General features: G+C 36.9%; 2 protein-coding genes across 3 annotated transcripts; one reads left to right on the top strand and one right to left on the bottom strand.

The window, feature by feature from the left end:
- The first annotated feature begins 6,220 nt into the window (after window positions 1-6,220).
- On the top strand, window positions 6,221-14,760 carry LOC131311014 (pentatricopeptide repeat-containing protein At2g06000-like). Of its 2 annotated transcripts, XM_058338321.1 has the most exons (4): window positions 6,221-8,282; window positions 9,307-9,485; window positions 9,761-10,313; window positions 13,411-14,760. In XM_058338321.1, the coding sequence occupies exon 1, from the start codon at window positions 6,469-6,471 to the stop codon at window positions 8,155-8,157; it is 1,689 nt and encodes a 562-aa protein (XP_058194304.1). In that variant the 5' UTR covers window positions 6,221-6,468; the 3' UTR covers window positions 8,158-8,282; window positions 9,307-9,485; window positions 9,761-10,313; window positions 13,411-14,760. The 2 variants fall into 2 exon arrangements, with proteins under 2 accessions (XP_058194304.1, XP_058194302.1); XM_058338319.1 differs by lacking the exon at window positions 9,307-9,485.
- A 1,173-nt stretch (window positions 14,761-15,933) lies between these two features.
- Window positions 15,934-19,637, bottom strand: LOC131311467 (DNA repair RAD52-like protein 1, mitochondrial). Its single transcript, XM_058338953.1, has 4 exons — window positions 19,169-19,637; window positions 18,058-18,095; window positions 17,852-17,946; window positions 15,934-16,558 (listed from the first exon to the last, which is right to left on the bottom strand). The coding sequence occupies exons 1-4, from the start codon at window positions 19,504-19,506 to the stop codon at window positions 16,412-16,414; spliced, it is 618 nt and encodes a 205-aa protein (XP_058194936.1). The 5' UTR covers window positions 19,507-19,637; the 3' UTR covers window positions 15,934-16,411.
- Window positions 19,638-20,365: the final 728 nt, after the last annotated feature.

The following is a 20,365-nucleotide window of genomic DNA, read 5'->3' as shown; positions in this document are numbered from 1 at the left end:
GGTTTCAATTAAAACCACGACACATGCAAGAACTGACCTCAAAGGCGTTAATAGCACATGAGAAATTTTAAATTTTAAATTTTAAATCTTTAAGATGGAGCAAACCTCTAAATTATTCGTTAACCACTGCACCAAACCCCTCGTTTTTAGCAAGTTGTTAGGTATATTTTACGTCTGGGTTAGCTGTTGTAGGAACATGACGAGGCAAAATATTTTCCCATCCAGCCCAAATTCAAGCAACTCTTATTTCCCATTAAATTCTTTTCAAAGGCGGTAAAAATAATAGGGTTTGCATCACCACCGTTGTGTGCATCACTTTGCATTTTTTTGGTACACAAATGAAAGTGCAGGTATGATATTCAGTCTCCTCCGTCAGAGAATATTGCCCCTTCATATCATACCACTATCTCTAAGGAGTCCCATGCCACTGTACTTAAATGGGGGACCAAAGCTAAAGTTTCATCACGTCTGGGTGGTGTTATTTAGGAATTTGTTTAGCCCCAATTAATGAGAGGTTATAGAGATTTGAACCTGGGCCTTGTCCAACCAAGTTCAAGTTCCAAACCATTGAATCAACCCCTATTTGGTGCCCCACTTTCGTTTATTGTTATAGTCCAAGTTCCTATTAATACATCAGAAATGCTAGGGACAAAGAAAATTTACCCCGAAAGTATCCCGAAAAGATCAACTAGTGGTTGAGATTTACTTTGATGTGTGTGACATAATCATCAAAGTGATTCTCAACCATTGATTGCTGTTTTCGGGGTACTTTCGGGGTAAGTTTTCTTTGTACCTAGCATTCCCTTTCATACATACTCATTCTGTCCCGATTTGTTTGTCCAATCTCGATTTTTAACTTATTAAGGAAACCAATTCTGATCCATTGATTTGGAAATTTACATATTCTGATCCATCGATTTTGAAATTGGACAGTCAATTTAGGACATATACGTATAAGTCAAAATGGGACAAACAAATCGACACGGAAAGAGTATAATACACTAATATTATTCCAACGAGTGCTCATCTCCTGAGTACTCTCTGATCTTTTGCTATATATCCTTCCGTTTTTTCAGTTTCTATATTCTACTGTTAATTTGCCCTCAAGTATGTCATCTTATGCTTTATGCAACAGATAGGTAACTTTTCTTTTTGGTAAATTAACCACTTTATAGAGCAAACAAATAGAAAATACAGAGTTTGTCAATACAAACTCTAAAATGGCTACCAATAAAATGCCTTAACAGGAAAATCAATAAAAAAACAAAGCCTAAACACTTGCTAACAAAAAATAATGAAGCTAGACAATACAGCCGACTAGCTAGGTATTGAAAATCCTAGAGCTTAAGCCCCAAACATCAGTCAGCAAAAACAGATTGGTAACTTTGTTTTTGTACAAAGTAAAATATAATTAGTTAATGTTCATATGACAATGGAACTAAGGTGATATATATTTTTTAATAATCAGCGATTGGTCAGGTTACCTCAATTACTAAGTTGATATTTTCAATATGGATATTCTTCTCTATGGAGCCTTCGTGATGAAAGAATGGGAAGAAAAGAAGTTGAGGTTTGGAATGGTATATATTTAACTATTAATTAAACATTCGGATCGTGCACGTTAATATATGTGATTTGGGTGCGACTCTTTTCGATCGGGAGTTTTTAGATGTGTAACTTTTTTAGAAAACACTTAACCACACATAATATTATACACGTACTTACACATACACTCATAAAGTGTAAGAATTCCAAGCCCACATACACATGCACTTTAAGTTTACGACTTCTCTTTGATTGTTACTTCCCGCTTGCCGTACCATATATATTGCTCAGGAAAACAATGACGATGACCTAAACTTGAGTTGACGTCCCACTTTTCCATGGGAGAGAGGCGTCTCCCTAAATCTTTTATATCAAACTATGTTTTTCATGTTCTCGTAATTAAGTTCATTTATCGAAGTTAGATCATTAATTATCAAAGAGGATTAATTGTTAGACTTTGTGAGTGTAGTGCACTACTGTGTGTGAGACCCTCGCACTTTTGAGAGTGTGTATATGTAAGTATGTGTGTGATAGTGTATGGGTTGTAGATTGATTTTGGTTTGAAAGAATTAAATTACTCATGCTCCGTAGCTTACTAGTATGTTCCAATGGCATTGACAAGTCAAGAAATAGAAGTGATAGGGCTGTCATTTGCATAGGATGATTGATACTCTACAAGAAATATTTTGTTAATTTCTCCTTGCACTACCTAATATTCTCTCTTCTATTTTTTTTTTTTTTTTTTTGTGCTTTCTCCTCCCACTATGGTTTTTATCAATATAAGCTGCATTTGTTCATTCCTAAAAGAATTCTCATAGAATACAGATTTTCTTTAAATGTTGTTATTTATGTTGTAACTGATATGAAAACAAATAAAGTAGCAATATTTCATTGCGTCGGACACGTGATTTCACTATTATATGTATTATTTTAAGGAATAAATGATGAGAAAATAAGTATATAAAGAAGCTGTATGTCATTACGTACACGTGAATATATATATATATATATATATATATATATATATATATATATATATATATATATATATATATAAGGAATTGAATATAACGTAGGGAGGTGGTAGGTTTAATTAACAATCAATAATCTTACCAATATTATTGAATTCACCTTACTGCTCTATAGTTGATTTTATTGTGTTTAATATGGTAGTTACATTACATGTTAATATATAGAGTGATATATAGCTAGTAAGTAGTAGTATTTATTATCATGTCTAGTAGGAGTAATTTACATTAGCTATATAGCTAGCTAGATGGTGATTCCCAAGTTTGTGTGTCAATTTTTAGGCAATGAAAGAGACAGTTGAGCAACTATTCTTTCTTTCTTTGCCCTCAAACAAGTGAACTAATTAATCTCATAACAACAACAACAACAACCATGATTAATATTCATGACACATATATATATATATATATATATGCCAGATTGATGGTGTGGCATTGCATTTAGAATTAAGTTAATTATCTCATCATCTCATCTGAATGTGCATTCACAACGAACTACTAATATTAAATCAAACAATTGCACTACTACGTTTCTTATCTTCTCTTAATTCTGACTGGACAGCCAGCCGTTGGGCCACAGCTAGTGTGGTTAATTAAGATAACAATTTTGCCGGAAATCAGGTTAATTAATCGCATTGTTAAAGGACCCTCTTCTCTCTCTCTCTCTCTCTCTCTCTCTCTCTCTCTCTCTCATCTCCCGGCTTACGCCACACATTCTTTGAACATTGAAATTTCTCCATCATGGATCGATCTAGACTAGTGCATATATGTTATCTGGGATGTGACACACACATATACATTACGTGCATGGTTTGTTAACTAAGAATATCAAAGGGGATGGGTCCAATTAATTAATGTGATTGGGAGATTACGATTAAAGGAAAATTGTACTACTAGTACTAAACTCTTGGAACTTAACAACTACTACCTCCGTCCCAATTTACTTGTCATTTTTTTTGAGTTCGTGCCACTTTTCAATTAATCATATCTTGTAATTTATATTATTTTAGGTGATTTCGAAAATATTAAATTATAGAACAAATCGAGATCTATCAAATAAGATTCATATTGGATATAAAATTCATTACGACTTTAAAAATATAGTTAGTTTTTTAATCCAATTAAAATAAAATTGAGACAAATAAATTGAGACGAATGGAGTACTTGTTTAACTCTAGTTAGTTCTAGTAGTTGTGAGGGAGGGAGGGAGGGGCAGCTGTTCTCCAACTTCTTCTTTGACCAGAAAAGAAAAGCTGACTTATATCATAGTATACCCTCTCTGAATCGTGCAGACTTATACACGTGCCTGCCTCAAAGCTTTATCATCACCAGACCTCCCTCCCATTCCCATCCCAATTGGGGTCCAATGCCATCTCACTTTCTCTCTCTCTCTCTCTCTCTCTGTTTCCTTTTTCTTCCAGCTAGTCGTACTTGCGGCGTGCCCACAATCCAGGATTCCACATGCTCCGCCCTTTTCCCCCCCTATTCTCCCCATTTTGTCATAGCCTTTAATTCGATTGTTAATCCATAAATTAGTATATTAATCTTTCCATCTGGGAGCAGCACCATGTCCATGTGGCACTACTTTGCATGTATTGAGATTTGTTAAAATTGCGTACTCATTACTTGTTAAGAAAAATAGAGTTTCACATTATTTGAGAGTGGAATGAATGATCACTTAATAACATTTGAGACCTCTTCACTCATTGTCAATTGATTTTGAGATGGATATAATTTTTTTTTTATGGTATCAAAGCCAGATTAAAATATAAAAAGGACATGTAATGTATTGTGATTGGCGTACGTGAAGTATTATTCCAAGAAGATTACTAAATAACCTCTCTCGTTAAACTTCTTGTTATCGTTGCATTTTGATTTTCGACAAGAAAAATACTAAAATGGTGGTTTGTAAATTACGCAACAATCCCATTAAATTTAAAGACTTTTTTTTTTTGGGAGTCAAATTTGAACTTCTTTTTATTTAGGTGTCAATCAATGTTTAGAAATTCCATGCTTTTGGTCATACGGTAATAATTGTAATCGAAATTGCATTGGACGTAAAGACCAACAAAAGTAACAATTAGTCATATTTAGAATTAATGATGATGATGATATATATTACTGTAACAGATCAAGATGGTTTCACAAGCTCCGCTAGCTTCTTGCATGTTCTCTAGCTTCAATCCGGCCATTTTTATTGATAGTGTGTGAATACCTTAATTTGCTTGCGTTTTGGAGTAATGAGTTTAGAAAAAAATTTCCCCTGTTACAGCATTTAGGTAAGAATTACTGTAAAAGACAATATTTCGTGTTATATATGGAACCAAGCATATACTCTTTAAAGCTCTCTTTGATAATTAGGAAAACTGCAAAACAAGGGAGCAAAATAAAAAGACCGTCGAACCGATTTCTCTGTTTTTGATAAGCGCACCAAAAAATATTTGTGAGACTCAAAAAATTTAAAGTTTGATCCACTAGAACCTAGCCTCCCAAATAAAACACTATCTGAGATAATTTAATTAGGATTTATTTAATACTTAGAATTAGAAATTATGTTGGATACACTGTTCATGAAGTAGCTAGGGTTGTGAAGAGTCACTCTTGTATATATGTTCATGATACATTTCGGTGTGTGTGGGGGAAGATACATGTATCTAGTGGGGGAAGATACCTGTATCCAATGACGGAGCCAGGATTTGGCCTGAGGGAGGGTCGACGTAGTAATAAACATGTTTTATTTACGCTTAAACTTATTAGTATATCATAGAGTTTTTTTTTTTAATTTTCAATATAATATTGCTTTTGTACATTAAATTAAAATTATTCTAGCTTAAAACAGTTAAAGTATATGAATCATTTTGTTCCCTTTATTTAGGTTACGATATGACAATACTCACATGCCTGGTTGTGTGTTTATGAAAGAAATTAAGGAATGATGATGTAAAATAATGTATTTTTTTTACTAAATCAAACTAAAATTATTAAGATTATGGGAAGCTATTACAATAATATTCACAATAGTCTAAAATGAGATCTAATTTTCAAGACTATTTTAAAATCACAAAGGGCCGGGGCCAGGACCTTGCCTGGCCCCAAGATAGCTCCGCCCTTGCCTATATCTGGGAATAATGTTGAAAGATACACGTATGTATGGGTTCTTGATGCTAGACCACTATATAAAGATCATTGGTCAATTGTATGTGATAACCAGAAAAATCAAAGTGTATAGAAATAAAGATCATTTTGTTAAGTATTTAACGCACTTGTACTCTTTGGGAGCTTTGTAGATCATCTTGTTAAGTATTTAACGCACTTGTACTCCTTGGGAGCTCAGTAAAACCTTGGAGTTTTACATCTCCATAATGTTTCTTGTTATTTTCTACACACACATAATATATTTGAGTTCTAGTCTAGTCATTGAGTTCAGTCTTAGTCATAATTTGTATTTTCTTCTGAACCAATCGTTGGGCCACAACATGTTTAAGATAAAACTCTGGGCCGAAAGCAGTCATTGGGCCACACTTGTTTAAGATAAGGCTCTGGGCCGAAACCAGTCGTTGGGCCACAACTTGTTTAAGATACTGGGCCGAAATCAGGTTGTACTAGTAAGGGGCCCTTTCTCATTTTGAATGACATGTTTGCCCTCTTCCTGGCTTCAGTTGCCAAGCCAAGTCCCCCTCTCCTCAATTTCAGAAAGGGGAGGTACACTTCTATGGCGGAAGCCTCCTGCTGTTTTCAAGACAAAACCCTAGACAAACAAAATCCCTCTTACAATCCGATCAATAAAACCTTCCACATCGATTCTCGTTCCGGTAAAACCCCTAACCCTAACTCTAATGCAACTCCTCGACTGTTTACTTATCTCCTCCATACCAACGAGCAGTGATTGGAGATAATGCAACTCTGCATCTCGAATCACTCCAGAAGTAACTTTTACCGATTTCTCAATCCCATTTCGCACATAGTAGACAAGGAGCCAAAGACTGTGGCTGGTATTGGTATTGCATGTTTATACAATCACGCTCCTCATTCAAATCACTCTGATGTTTGGTTTGTCAAAGTTGTTTCTACTCTTTGTAGTCAATCCTCGACGACTTCTCTAAGTGGGTTTCATTCCGATTATCTCCGTAATCATCTTAGCCCTTCTATAGCATTCGAAGTTATAAGACGCCTAAATGGTTACCACTGTAATGGGAAGCTAGCATTCGACTTCTTTCAGTTCACTAGGCTCAATTTGAATGTAACTCATTCGATTGCGACTTACAATGTGCTTCTAAGGTCTCTTTGTCAAATGGGTTTTCATGATTTAGCTAAATTGGTGTATGAATACATGAGGGTTGATGGGCACTGGCCTGACAGTTCAGTGTTAGGGCTATTGGTTTCGTCGTTTGCACATGCGGGTAACTTTGATTTTGCAAAACAGTTACTTTCTCATGCTCAATCGGATAATGTCGAGATTCGTTCTTTTGTGTATAATAATTTTTTGACTCTATTGGTGAGGCGAAATCGGGTACAAGAGGCTGTTAGCTTCTTCAGTGGGCATATTTCAAAATCGCAGTGCTACTGTCCTGATACTTGCACATTCAATATTGTTATTCGAGGTCTGTGCAGAGTAGGAGGGGTTGAGAAGGCTTTTGAGCTCTTCAATGATATGGGGAGTTTCGGTTGTTCGCCTGATGTTGTAACGTACAATGCACTTATAAATGGGTTATCTAGGGTCGGTGAGGCAGATAGAGGTCTTGAGTTATTGAGAGAAGTTCAGTCGGGGAATGTGTTTTCGCCGGACGTTGTAACTTATACGTCAGTGATATCAGGATATTGCAAGTTGGGTAACATGGAGATGGCTTCAAGTATTTACGATGAGATGATTAGTTCTGGGGTTAAACCGAGTTTGATTACTTTTAATGTCCTCATTGATGGTTTTGGCAAGAGTGGGGACATGTCATCAGCACATAGTACTTATGAGAAGATGCTTTGTTGTGGTTGTCTTCCTGATGTTGTTACCTTCACATCTCTAATAGATGGTTATTGTCGGAGTGGGAAGGTGGACCAGGGATTGAGGCTTTGGGATGAAATGAATGAGAGAAACTTGGCTCCCAATGTATATACTTTTGCGATTCTTATCAATTCTTTGTGCAAGGAGAATAGAATAAATGAGGCTCGCGATCTATTGAGACAACTGAGACGGAGGGAAGATATTGTTCCTAAACCCTTTATCTACAACCCTGTAATTGATGGACTTTGTAAGGCTGGTAATGTGGTTGAGGCAAATGTAGTTGTTGCAGAGATGGAGGCAAAGAAATGCAATCCTGATAAACTCACATACACCATTCTTATTATTGGGCACTGTATGAAAGGAAAAATGTCGGAAGCAATGACCATTTTTACCAAGATGTTGGAAGTTGGGTGTGCCCCAGATAGAATCACAGTAAATTCTTTTATATCTTGCCTTTTGAAGGCAGGGATGCCTAAAGAAGCCTATAGGATAAAGCAAGCTGCATGGGAGGGCTTGAACTTGGAGATGTCATCTTTGCGGATAAGTAATCCAATTAGGACAAACATGGACATTCCAGTGGCTGCTTAACTGAAATGGTTGATTTTCTGATGCATCTGGTCTTGTGGATCCGGCGATTGCTAGAGGTCCTTCCACTGCTATGCTTCAAATAAGAACTATACCTCCAATGCCTGGCGTCAAAGAGTTAGCAAGCGGTAAGTGTCTGGTTATTGTCTGTTTGTTGATATCATATAGATTATCTTATGAAATTCTCATTGTTGTGTTTTAGTTGCAAATATGCACGTGTTTTTTTTGTTGATGTTGTGATTATGTGAGGCAAGGTAGTTCAACAGTCTCAAGTTTGAATAGGAAAGAATTAAGTCCTATTTAAGTAACCAATTGTTTAGGAATAGGAGAAGGATGTCAATGGAAAACAAATATAGGCAAGAGGAAGAAATGGACGAAGGTACATATGGTGTCGAAAATGGTTTGGCTTACTCCTCCCAGGATAACCACAAGAAATAATTCTTGTTGAAGCAACAATCCTTGCACTTAAAAAAAAATCTGGAGAAATCAACTAAACGTGTCTTATCTCACAATGTTGATGCAAAGAGATCCACAACCCACCCTATGAAGAGTTGTTAACAAGCCCTAAACTTACACATAATCACTAAATGACTTTCATAGAATCATAGCATGTGCTAATTTTTTCACTCATGGGGGGAAAAAAAACATTTGGATAAGGTGAAACCTTGAAACGGATCCAACATAGATTGTTAGTACAATAAGTTACACTCATTTCACTGAAATCAAGAGACAGTAATCTTTTTCCACGTATGGAATAGGTTTTCCAATCTGATTGGAAAAATCAAAGACGCTGTCTATATATTGGAAATTATAATTGGATCTTTGTTAGATATATAGAAATCACCCCCACTGTTCAAGCTATGCTGGACAAAACTTACCAGAAGGCGAAGATAATTTGCTTTATTCTCTTGCTTGAATAAGTCAAGTTTTTTAGTAGTGAGGTACTGTATCCTTTGATCCCACACATTACATGCTTAAACTATGTTATTGCCTGTTGTAATTGATTATTTAAGCACGGCTGTCTTTTATTATCATGGTTTAAGTTTCGCAAGAGCACCAATTATTCAATGAAGAGTAACATGACAATTTTTAATTTGGCTCTAAATGTATGGCTTTATGTAACCATTTGGACCTTTGTGTTATCTTTTGAAGCTTCACATCACAAGCCTAGTCCACTGATGTAAATCTTGGAGTGGAAGTGCTGATCTCTTCCAGATTGGTTTGTTGTTGTTCATCATCGTACTTGTTGCATTGGACTATGTAGGAGTGGAATTTATGCTGCAGAAATGACTGGAGGGATTGAAACGAGAACATTAATTTTACTTGAATTGGTAACTAAAGTACCCATCAAAAGAAGTAATTTTTGATACGTAACATGGGATATGTATTGAAAAGGAAAAGCACTAAGGGGTGCTGCCCATATACTGACTTGACCAGATATACAAATAACCTGAAAAATCAATAAGTTTTATAGAGAATACCGAAATTCTTCCTCGAGGCAAGAATATAAGAGAGTTGGCATCATTCCTATTTAAGAACAATTTAATGATTTTATTTTTAAGTTGATTGACGTGAAATGATGGTGTCAATATCTCCTGCTTTCTAGGTACATGATGAATGAATGCGGTTTCTTAATTCTTTGAGAAGAGCATTAAGGCTGTTGATATATCTAATGCAACTCGTGATGGGATTGAGAAAATACGACTATGGCAGAAGCACTTGGAAATTGTTCTTTGTGCCTTGAATTCTCGTCAGAGGACTATTGGCGAAGGTCAGTCTTGTCGAGCAAGAAAAGCTTTAACAGATTTGGCACTTTTAATGTTAGATGAGAAGGAAACAGGTTTCCTTTGACTGAGGAACAGAGGGAAGAAGTGGAAAAGGCTGTGAAGGAACTAGGAATGGTTTTCGATGCTTGTAAGAATGGACTGGATCCGTTGGAGCGGGAAGTGAGGGAAGTGTTTTGGAAGATCATGAGTTGCCGAACTGAGGGCCATGAGTTATTGAACAAGCGGAACACTTCTGGGTAAATTTCATATCAGGAAACAGCTGCAAAGGATCAAATGTAAAGAATTCACAGGGGTGGTGTTATTTCAGCTTTCTGCATACCTATTCTATGTAAGGACGGACTCAATGTTTAGCAAGAATAAACAATTTGCCAGGTAAACACCTTGTTGGAAGACCACATTTAGAGAACACTAGTGTTTGTTGTATTTTCCTATTTTATGATGCTGACAGACTTGCTTTGGGGTTGTATACATTTTTTTTCCTTTCTCTTTTCTTGGTATATTTCTGAAATTTAGTTTCTTGTCTGGGTCACGTATATATTTCTCCTCATTCTTTGTTGTAATGCACATATATTCTTTTATTGTTTGAATCCATATATTTCCTCTGATCATTGGAGATCTGATTTGACGTGCATTGCAGTTGAAGAACATGCCAATGAACTTTAGGTAGATCTTAGCTAACAATGCACATGTATTCTTTTATTGTTTGAATCCATATATTTCCTCTGATCATTGGAGATCTGATTTGACGTGCATTGCAGTTGAAGAACGTGCCAATGAACTTTAGGTAGATCTTAGCTAACAATGGCTAAATGGATGAACGGATTTTCAGAATAGTCATAGACCGGACTTTCCACAGTTCACATCTGGGGAGTGGAAATCTATGCACTGGTTCTGGGATTGTTACTACATGCACTTAGAGATGATGTCCTTGTAATTTAGCTGTAAGAAACTTTTAACTGATCCCATCAGAACCATTTTCTCATTTATAGAAGGGTAATGGGATTGAATTAGGTGTTTGGGCTCCCTTGTTAGGGCATGATATGTGAGTTCAATAAAAAAAAATCCTTTTCTACCAATTAATAAATTATTCCAAACTCGAAATACTTTTGCGTTAGGCCCCCTCTTTGTTACTAACTTCCTGCATCTGCCACGGGTCATTACAGTCTTGTCAGTGGGTGTGGCTCATTTAGGAGATGGGATCGGGAATGCATTTAGAAAATCCTGAAGGCCGTGAGTTTATTGTGTGTTATTTGATTTGATATCATTTCCAACACATGAGTTTGGCATGGTTTTGCAATGCCAGGGTGTCTATCTGTACTTGTAGAGGGGGAAGATGTTCATCTACAGTTTTATTCCTATAATACCCTTCCTATTTTCTCCCCCGGAATAGATGCAGCCCCCTTCCTAATGAAAAATTATTCTGCTCCCTCCAAACACGTATCCTTCCTAATTAAACAAACAAACAGCTCCCTCCTAAAACCCCAAACTACGTATCCTTCCTAATTGAACAAACAAAAAACTCCCTCCATCCCTCAAGCGCTTCAATGGTCTTCAAATAAAACCCCCCCCCCCCCCCCCCCCTCGCTCTGTCACTCTCCCTCCATCTTCTTCCCTGACCCTCAGACCCTGTCCTGGTGACATTCTTCAAATGCGAGCCCGATATCTGTATTCAGCCATCCTCATGACGCAATCCCCTCGCCGTTGTGGCCTCCCACCATTTGGATTTATGAAAATACAACCGTCGTCCCTAACAGCCTACAAACTGACAACCAAAAAAATTATTTGGACTTCAAAAACATGTCTCATTGTCTCAATTTATATTGGTAAAAGATTACCAATTAAGAGTATGGAGCCACTAACATATATTTTTATAACAAAGGAATAAATATGGACCATGTAGAGAGGGGTTTATACAGAAGTTAGGAGCCACGGCACCCTCTATTCCCAACGGGCTGACACAGTTCTGCATTTAGCCCATTGCAGTTCGATCACATATCCAATAAAAAAAATTGGGCACACTAAGCATCCTCGCTCCCCGAGTCTCTGTCGTACAATTTTCAAAGATGACATTGTATTCTGATGTGCCAAATGGGGACTCCTTGAGATTTTTGTGATGATTTTATCGTACTTGAGTATATGAGTTGATTTTGAAGGGGGATGGATTCTTTGTTGAAATGTTGTTATATCAAGGTGATATCACACATGAATGGGATTTTACTTGAGCCATGCAATACAAAATTCCTAAGACATTTGATTTTACGGAGACTTGAAAAAGAGGTGACTTTGTTTGAGCAAGTTTACATAGCCTTTCAAGAGGATGTCATGTTGTCATGTTTTCTTGGTATTCTACTATTCTTGTTGAAGTCATTGTTTAGATCTTATTAAAAGAGGAGATAGGTACTGATTTATGATCAAGGGATTGGAGCATCGATGACCCCTAAAGGTTGCACTTTCGGGGTAACGTGTCCATGTATTCATGGATTAATGGTTGACTGGATTCATGGTAATAGCCTAATAGTTTATTGCTGTAGAGTTTTATGTAATCGAGTGCAGATACTGTAGACCAAGTTCCAAATTGCTCTTGCAGTGCAGATTTAACTAACTGCTTTTCTTTGACAGGCATTGCATTATAAGTTTGGTGCTTCAGTATTATTTCTACATTTTCTGTTGCGTATGGGCAAAGTTGAAGAGTCTTTTGCTAGATCCTCTGCCACCCCTTGGCATTACCAGGAATAAAACTGTAACAAGAACTAACAAGAGAGGTCCTACTTTTAGGTCCAGTTCACCTGAATCTTGAGACTTCCTAGCATCTTTTATTGTCTTACTATTTTGCAGTTGTTATGACTAAAACTAAAAGGGAAAAGCAGGGTTAGAAACAGATAACTTGAATATTTTCCATCTCCATAATTTTGTTGATTAGGAACGAAAGGTTCAATCTTTACTTTTATTGCAGTCTCTTTTGGATAAAGTAATTGATAGTTTCAGGATAGGTTGTCACACGCCTTGCAATGTTTCACACTCTCTTTCCAATGTTTCGCGCTCTCTTTCTTTTCTTTAACATCTATGTGAGTGTGAGAGGCTTATAGTAGAGTTTGTTTTTTGTTTTTTTTGGATCGGCGGCTAATAGTAGAGTTTGATTAAGGTTTCCTGAAGTCTTTGTTTGTACATTATCCTCATTGTCATGTTGCAGAGTCAGGACCCTCTAATGACTGGATAAATTGTTAACTACGATATGGGTTGCTTTAAAAAATGCGAATACTTTCTTTTCTTTTTCCTGCTTCTGAAAGGTTTGACTGTGAGATTGGGGATCTAACTGACGACCTCCACATGAAGAGATTGCGGCAATTTCCCTTCAGCTGCAAAGGCCTTGGCTATGTGATATTCGTCTCAATATATTACTTTAGACATGTAATCTATTTTCTCTTCTTCTTTGTTTGTTTTTAAGTTCGGCTTTAATTTATTCATGCAGGTGGATGGCATAGGTGAATTGATGCCAAATGACCTTCGTACATGTTCTTGAAAGAGTGTGCCACCGGTCTTCATTTCTCTTAGTCAAGTCACCTTTCAATATTACACTGAATGTGGTGTCATATGATCGTGGATATGCTTAGTGACTGAGGGAGGAGAAGAACAAATGACAGGAGCACCCCAAAAAGTAAATTTAGCTTGTTCACTGCATTATATTCTTGTTCTTTCATTATCCTTTCTCCTTTCCTCTATAAAAATCCCTTTCCAAACCCTGCACAACTTGCATGTAAGTCTGGTGACATTGTTCAGCCATGTCATTGAGAATGACACGTCTTTAGATTTTGAGAATAGCGTAGGATTACGTGATAGGATGTTAGGTTAGATAGGCTTCTAATTTTCCTTAAAGGTATTTTCTATTTTGTTCGAGTTTTTCCTCAATTCCATGTGAAATGACCATATTACCTATACCTTTTTGGCATTGCATTTGCTAGATATGCTGATATTTTGGTCTGGAATTCACTTCATTGCATGCCCTCTGGATGCCCCTTTTATTTTTATTTTTATACATGATAGGATATTAGGTTAGATAGGCTTTTAATTTTTCATCCTCGAAGGATATCTTCTATTTTGGTCGAGTTTTTCCTCAACTCCATGTGAAATGGGCAAAATACCTATACCTTTTTTGGCGTTTTCATTTGCTAGATGTGCTGATAGTTTGGTCTCGAAGTCACTTCATGGCATGCCCTCAGGATGCATTTTTCCTTTGTTTATCTTCTTATGTGTATGTCCAGTGTTCTACTTTAGCCCATTGTTACACACTGGTATCTCTTACTCATGCTTTACTTCGCAAGAAATTGAAAACCTATAGTACGCTCATGAGAACAAAGTGAAAGCATAAATTAAGTGGAACAAAAATGTTCCAACTCATAAGGGGCTGAAAGGTGGCAAGGGGAGAGATTGTTAAGGGAAACAATATGCACAAGTTCACTACTGTAACTCAACGACAGATTCAGTATTTGCCAAGGAGATTCGAATTTTCTGGGGAGTTTTTGTGAATTGCGATGTTGTCATGCATGAGTTGTCAAATGAGTTCAATAAGCTATCTAAAAACGTAGTGATGAGATGTCATTGTTTTATTGACATGCAAATTATGTTTATTAACAAAAAGTTTCACCAGAGCTTGTGTATTTTATGTCTAGCGTAAGGGGTTAAAATGCAGAGGAAGTCTCAGAAGCAAACACGATGCTGACATTAGTTGCCTTCTAGATGTGGTATATTGTTCTTACGCTTGGAGCAATAGATCATTAAATTAGTTCGGGGGCTATGATCATGCCTTTAAGAAAGAAGAGAATACCGGGGACTTTTGACGTCATTCTGATACTAACTGGCTGTATAAACTTTGTAGGCTACATGGTGTCCATTGATGGGTGCCACAACTTATACAATCACACAATTGATAAGGCATTATCTTAATCTTCTTTTTAAAGTTAGAATCTTTGTAGTTGGAACCGGAAGAACTTCACATGCAAAGCTTGTGCACTTTTACTAGTCTATTCAAAAATTGTGAATCGCTTTTATTAGTTGGAATTTCATGTCGTTCAACGGACAGAAAAGGGTGGTTCCACTTTTGCTTTCATCATATTGCTGTCCCAAAGAGCTTTAATCTTATACTGGCCGAATGCTACCGCTGAGACTATAGTTTTGAGCAGTGTGATTGTTGTTCGTAAAAAGTGATTCATGAATGTCTTGGATTTTGGACAATTGGTGGTGTTATTAGTCAGCCCCAATTGATGGAGACGTAAGGCATTTTGTGTTTATTGGTAGACTCTCAAATGTTTTGCTAGTTGAGTCCGGACTTCAGAAGCTGGAGCTGTGGACAGGTCCACCAACAAGATTTCACCTTAATTACTTATGTTGCGTTTGAAACTTTGAATCATATTATTTGGATGCACGGAGTTGTATTCATGTTCCTGTGGAATGATCAGGAATCTGTTATCTTGTAAAACCCGTCGAGGGTTTGTTCTTATGCTTTCCCTTGGATCGATGATGTCTTGAAACCTTGGTCACAGGATTCATCCCTACACCTTCCGCAATCTAATTTGCAGACTTACAAACTTTAACATAAGCGCTCATTAATTCACAAAATTAAGCACCTTCCGCAATCTAATTTGCAGACTTACAAACTTTAACATAAGCGCTTATTAATTCACAAAATTAAGGACCCGTAAGCAGTACCATTGGAATTTGGAAAGAATCAGAACAAGTAGATGGTCTTACCATAGTTCATTTTCAAGCAAAGTAACCGAATAAACATAGGGTCGGTTCGCAATACCAAAAGAAAAAATATCAGAAAACAAATTCGATTAGAAGTCAATCAAATAAGTTTCTTAGTATATCGGAAAATAAACTCAAAGAACAGATTGTCCAAACTCCAAACAGCCAGAGGTAGTCTCCTGAAGAAGAACACAGTCTAAACAAATGCAGAAGTTCGATGTGGACATGACTTCTGCTGCTGAGTTCATTTGCAAATTCACCATAAACCAATTAACCAATTAGATTCACATAAGAGGCACATTCCCCCCCACCCCCGCGGCATAAGAGGCACAGATTACATCAACATTTTTTACAAGAATGTTGCTAAATATTGCTAACTTCATAATCTTAAACACAAAACTGCTAACATCTTCTCTCTTTTAGGGGAAAGTAAAGAAAAGTAAATAGATTCAACAAACCACGATCTTCACTTCCAGGTTGTTATCTCTTATCCCCTTGCGTTCACAAAAAGAATTGGGGCAAAAGTTGAGGTAGAAGCAGGTGCTCATAATTATACAGCGAAGAAAATGAAACAACCATCAGTAAAGATCATGTACCCCATCAATTCAAATCCCATCATAACTGAACAGGGAAGGTGATCCAACAAAATTATCATATTCGGCATTCCTAAAATCAGATAAGTGCTCAAAATGGAACACGTATTCCGTGAGGTGCCGCAATTTGTTTGGCTACAGCATATCCTCATGATAAAGATGAAGTCCCAGACCCAAACGTGCACAAGCTCGACGAAATGCCATTGCTTCTGCCTTCTGTACTGGATCTCCATACCCTGTTCCCTCGTTTACAGAAGCAGTACCTGTCGACTCCCTATATATCTTCTCAAAACATTAAAAAAAGAAGAAGTCATGAGCAACAGGATCAGTTCCACTGATTTTTTTCCCACTCAGGTATATTCTCTAAATCTCTTGTCATATTTAAAACAAAGAAAAATTATTAAAGCGAGCAAAAGAGAGACTCAAAATCACACAACACGAAATGACAGAAAATGAGCCGTGATATGGAATTGCCTAAAACGTCGTGATTAACCTATCTAAATGAGAAGTGTGGGAAGCAAATCAGAGAACTACACTATTTCACCATAAAAAATTCGCATTCCTAATGGCATGCACCAAGAATCGAGAAACCTAGCAAAAATCCATACTAACTGAAAAAGAAATTCAACCATGAAATTGCTTCTCAAAAGATAACCCCTAAGAGGATACACAACCACCCCAGTAACCCTGAGAGTGAACACCTGAATGATGTAGACAAGTTCAAGTACTAAGCAAGAAAGAACCTAAATACACTAAAAGACAGAAGCAGTTAGCAAACCTCATGCATTTCGATTGTGCCATATATGGCATGATTATTTTGTGTCTGGGGAAGAGGAGAGTGGGAAAGAGCTCCAGATGCATTGATGCGTCACTTGGAGTTCTAAAACCCCACCTTATTTCCCTTGTTCAATGGGCATTGGTCATCTTTCGCACCAACAAAGAGAATTTCAAAAAATATGCAGCAAAAATCAAACAAGTCAACTAGACATTCCCCTTAACAGAATTCCCATCAGCAAATTGACCAGACTTATAGCCTAGATGGCCAAGCCAACCACTGAAATAGGTTGTACCCTATACAAACCAAAATTCTGGGAAGGGCCTAAAGAAGGCCAAATAAGTTCTGATGCTACAACGGTACTACAGAAATTCCACATGAGGTTCGTTATCAGCTATTCAATATTGCGAAACAATGACAAATTATAGCCATAAATCGATATTAGCGAGAAACTTCAAATTAGGCAACAAAAGCAATTTGAGAACATAATTTCTGCGATAATACTTTGGTGACCACATTTGGGTTCCACATATTGGGTGTCATTTGATGTGTCACAAGTGCGTTGGTAAAATATGCCTCATATGTAATGTAGTGGAGCACATTCTACCAATGAAATGGTACCACATCTCATGGTACCCAAAATATGGTCACCATAGCATTGCTCTAATTTCTGTCACTGAAACAACGCCAGACAATGTCCAGAAACCAACTAAGTACGAGTACCATGTGACTACTCGTCTATGATGCACGCATATAGCCTTACGGATGATTAAATAATGGAGCATAAATGGGAAGGATACCTCGGCATCAGTCCCATAGAGAGTTACGCGGTAAACAACAGACACAGACTTGCCATCGGCTGAATAGGTGATGCTTCGAACCTCACCAGACCATTCTACAAGAGATACACAATGTAAAACAACTTAAATTTAGAGCACTCAAAGGTTTCAATGCCCATTGCAATCGTATCGCAGATGACTTTGTGAAAGAAAAATAGTGAAGTTACCTGGAGCATGCAAGTTCAGAATACGATTCACAAGATGCCTGGCAAAAATTGAAGTAGCAGTAAATCTCAAAGTACCTTGCGGCTATCATATGGAGTTGAAAATGAAGAAAAGGTAAAATAAACGTGATAATTGAAGATTGTTTACGGCCTTTTAAGTTTGACTGGAATACACAAATTCTCTGCCAACAACCACAGTCTCTGTGTTCAACTGACAAGCGATAAAGCAAGAATTGGGCCTGGGTTGGAAGTTAGATTTTTCTGATTTCAAACTTTTCAGTTCTGCTTAAATTGAAATACCAAAGCTTTACCTATAGTTTTAATATTCTCTTTTCTATTACCCTTCGTCCCACTGCATTCCCAACCTACCAAAAGAAAGTATTTGGCTATTTGGCTTGCAAAAATTTCTACTCTCCCTTCACCCTTGCTAGTAGTTGTTAGCATAAGATCCCCCTGAGTTTGTCTTTGCATCTCTCTCTGAGTTTCTCCCAATTTCACCAATTCTTTCTTTTTCTATCACCCTTCAACTCTTCTCTCCCTCTCTTTTTGCTCTAAATTTCTACTCATCCTTGTCATTTCAATTTTATGTCCCCCATTTTGACCACAGAGGCCAAAAGCTAGCACATTCATTCTCACAATACAAGCTTTACAACCCAGACAACGAAATCCGCAAAAACACTAGCAAAGACCTATGGAATTTCTAGTAAATCAAAACTTGTTTTTGAATTGGCTATACTTTATTCCAGATTAGTTGACATCTTCCACAGTTAAAAAATAAAACGAAAAAGAAAAAGAGAGGAAACCCAAAGTTGCACAACATAGTTTTGAAGTCACATTGTGATGTTTTAAAAAGTGCACCCAATCAAGATGTCAAATCGTTAATAAATAATAAAAATAGAAATATTGAATGGCGAAGAAAAACATTTCTTTGCACAATATTTCACAAAAAGACAATTCATGCGCATAGAGAAAATCAAACAAGTAATCTGATTTCAGGTCAACTCCCATCTAAATTCTCCCGCAATTTACCAAAAACTGAGCCAAATGAACGTAGAAAGGAATTAAAAAGAAAAAAGAAAAAGAAAAAGAAAAAGAAAAAAGAGGAGTGAGTGACCAGGGGATGTATTTGACGGTGAAGCCGTCAGCTTCGGTGCGAACCCTAATAAGGGAGTCAGGCACTTTCTTGTTGAGTTGTTTGAGGATTTCGGAGAGAGGGCGGCTGATTCCCGATGTGGGAACGACGTCTTCGTCTTCTGCTGGGACTACTGCTTCAACTTCATTAGCCACTGCTCTTCCTTGTTTCGAAGAGGCGGCCTTGGCAGCGTATGAGCGGGAAGAAGAAGAAGAAGTTGGCAAAAGAAACAAAGCTCTGAAAGCCGCCGAATCCGATGATGATCCACTGCCACCGAGTGTTTTTGATACACATCTCACTTTCCTCAAAAACGACGCCATGTTTGGCCGCTCTCCTCTCTCTCTCTCTCTCTCTCTCTCTCTCTCTGTCTCTGTTTCCCTCCACTCCACTCCGGCACACCAAGCTCCAAAAGAAAAGAAAGCTCGGGTTTATGGAGTAGTAGTACAACTCCACGCCCACCGATGGAATCAAGGGTTTTATTAAGACAATTCTTTTAATTAGGGCTGTACAAAAAATTCGGTCAACCGTAAAATCGGTCCGGATCAAATCGATTCATACTTTTTAGATTTTGTTAATGGATTAATGGTCTGGACACAAATTCGAAAATTAAAAAACCATGAAATATGAATTATGATATAATTTTCATTTAAAAACCATAAATTATTCGAACCAAATCGTAAGATATTTATAAAAAAAATATAATAATAATAATATATGTAACATATAGTGAATAATTATAATTTTACACTTATTGTAGATTTAGAAAAGGTTTCTCTTAATCCAATTCAAGAATGAGTTTCATATCTTGCCCGTTGCCACACTCTAGAGAAGAGAGGATCTACGTTACTATATATATATTTTTTTATTGAAGTATTTTGCTGGAACTGTTTTTTTTATTTTTATTGAAGGACTTTGCTGTGTGTTTTTTTTTTAATGGGACTGGAAGTGGACTGGGAACTACTGTATGGAATATGTATTGAAGTGCTAGAACTATTTTTTCATTGAGGTACTTTTACTTTTACATGGAAGATGACAGAGAATATGAAATGTTTGGTTGTTAGTTGATGCAATCCGTGGATACAATCGGGATCAAACTGTGACTCACGGTTCGAATTGGAACCGAATCGTGAGACTTTTGGTCCGGACATGAATTTTATTTTACAAAAATCGTGACTCGCA

The sequence above is a fragment of the Rhododendron vialii genome, chromosome 12a (genome assembly GCF_030253575.1).
Source record: "Rhododendron vialii isolate Sample 1 chromosome 12a, ASM3025357v1".
NCBI classification, from domain to species: domain Eukaryota; kingdom Viridiplantae; phylum Streptophyta; class Magnoliopsida; order Ericales; family Ericaceae; genus Rhododendron; species Rhododendron vialii.
The sequence above is the reverse complement of the archived record's forward strand: the minus strand, read 5'-3'. Positions and strand labels throughout refer to the sequence as shown.

Coding starts and splice junctions, on each gene's coding strand:
- LOC131311014 (XM_058338319.1), top strand. CDS start 6,469: ATGCAACTCTGCATCTCGAATCACTCCAGAAGTAACTTTTACCGATTT.
- LOC131311467 (XM_058338953.1), bottom strand. CDS start 19,506: ATGGCGTCGTTTTTGAGGAAAGTGAGATGTGTATCAAAAACACTCGGT. Junction 17,947..18,057: donor TCTGAACTTGCATGCTCCAG/GTAACTTCACTA, acceptor TATCTCTTGTAG/AATGGTCTGGTGAGGTTCGA. Junction 16,559..17,851: donor TCTATGGGACTGATGCCGAG/GTATCCTTCCCA, acceptor TGTTTTGAGAAG/ATATATAGGGAGTCGACAGG.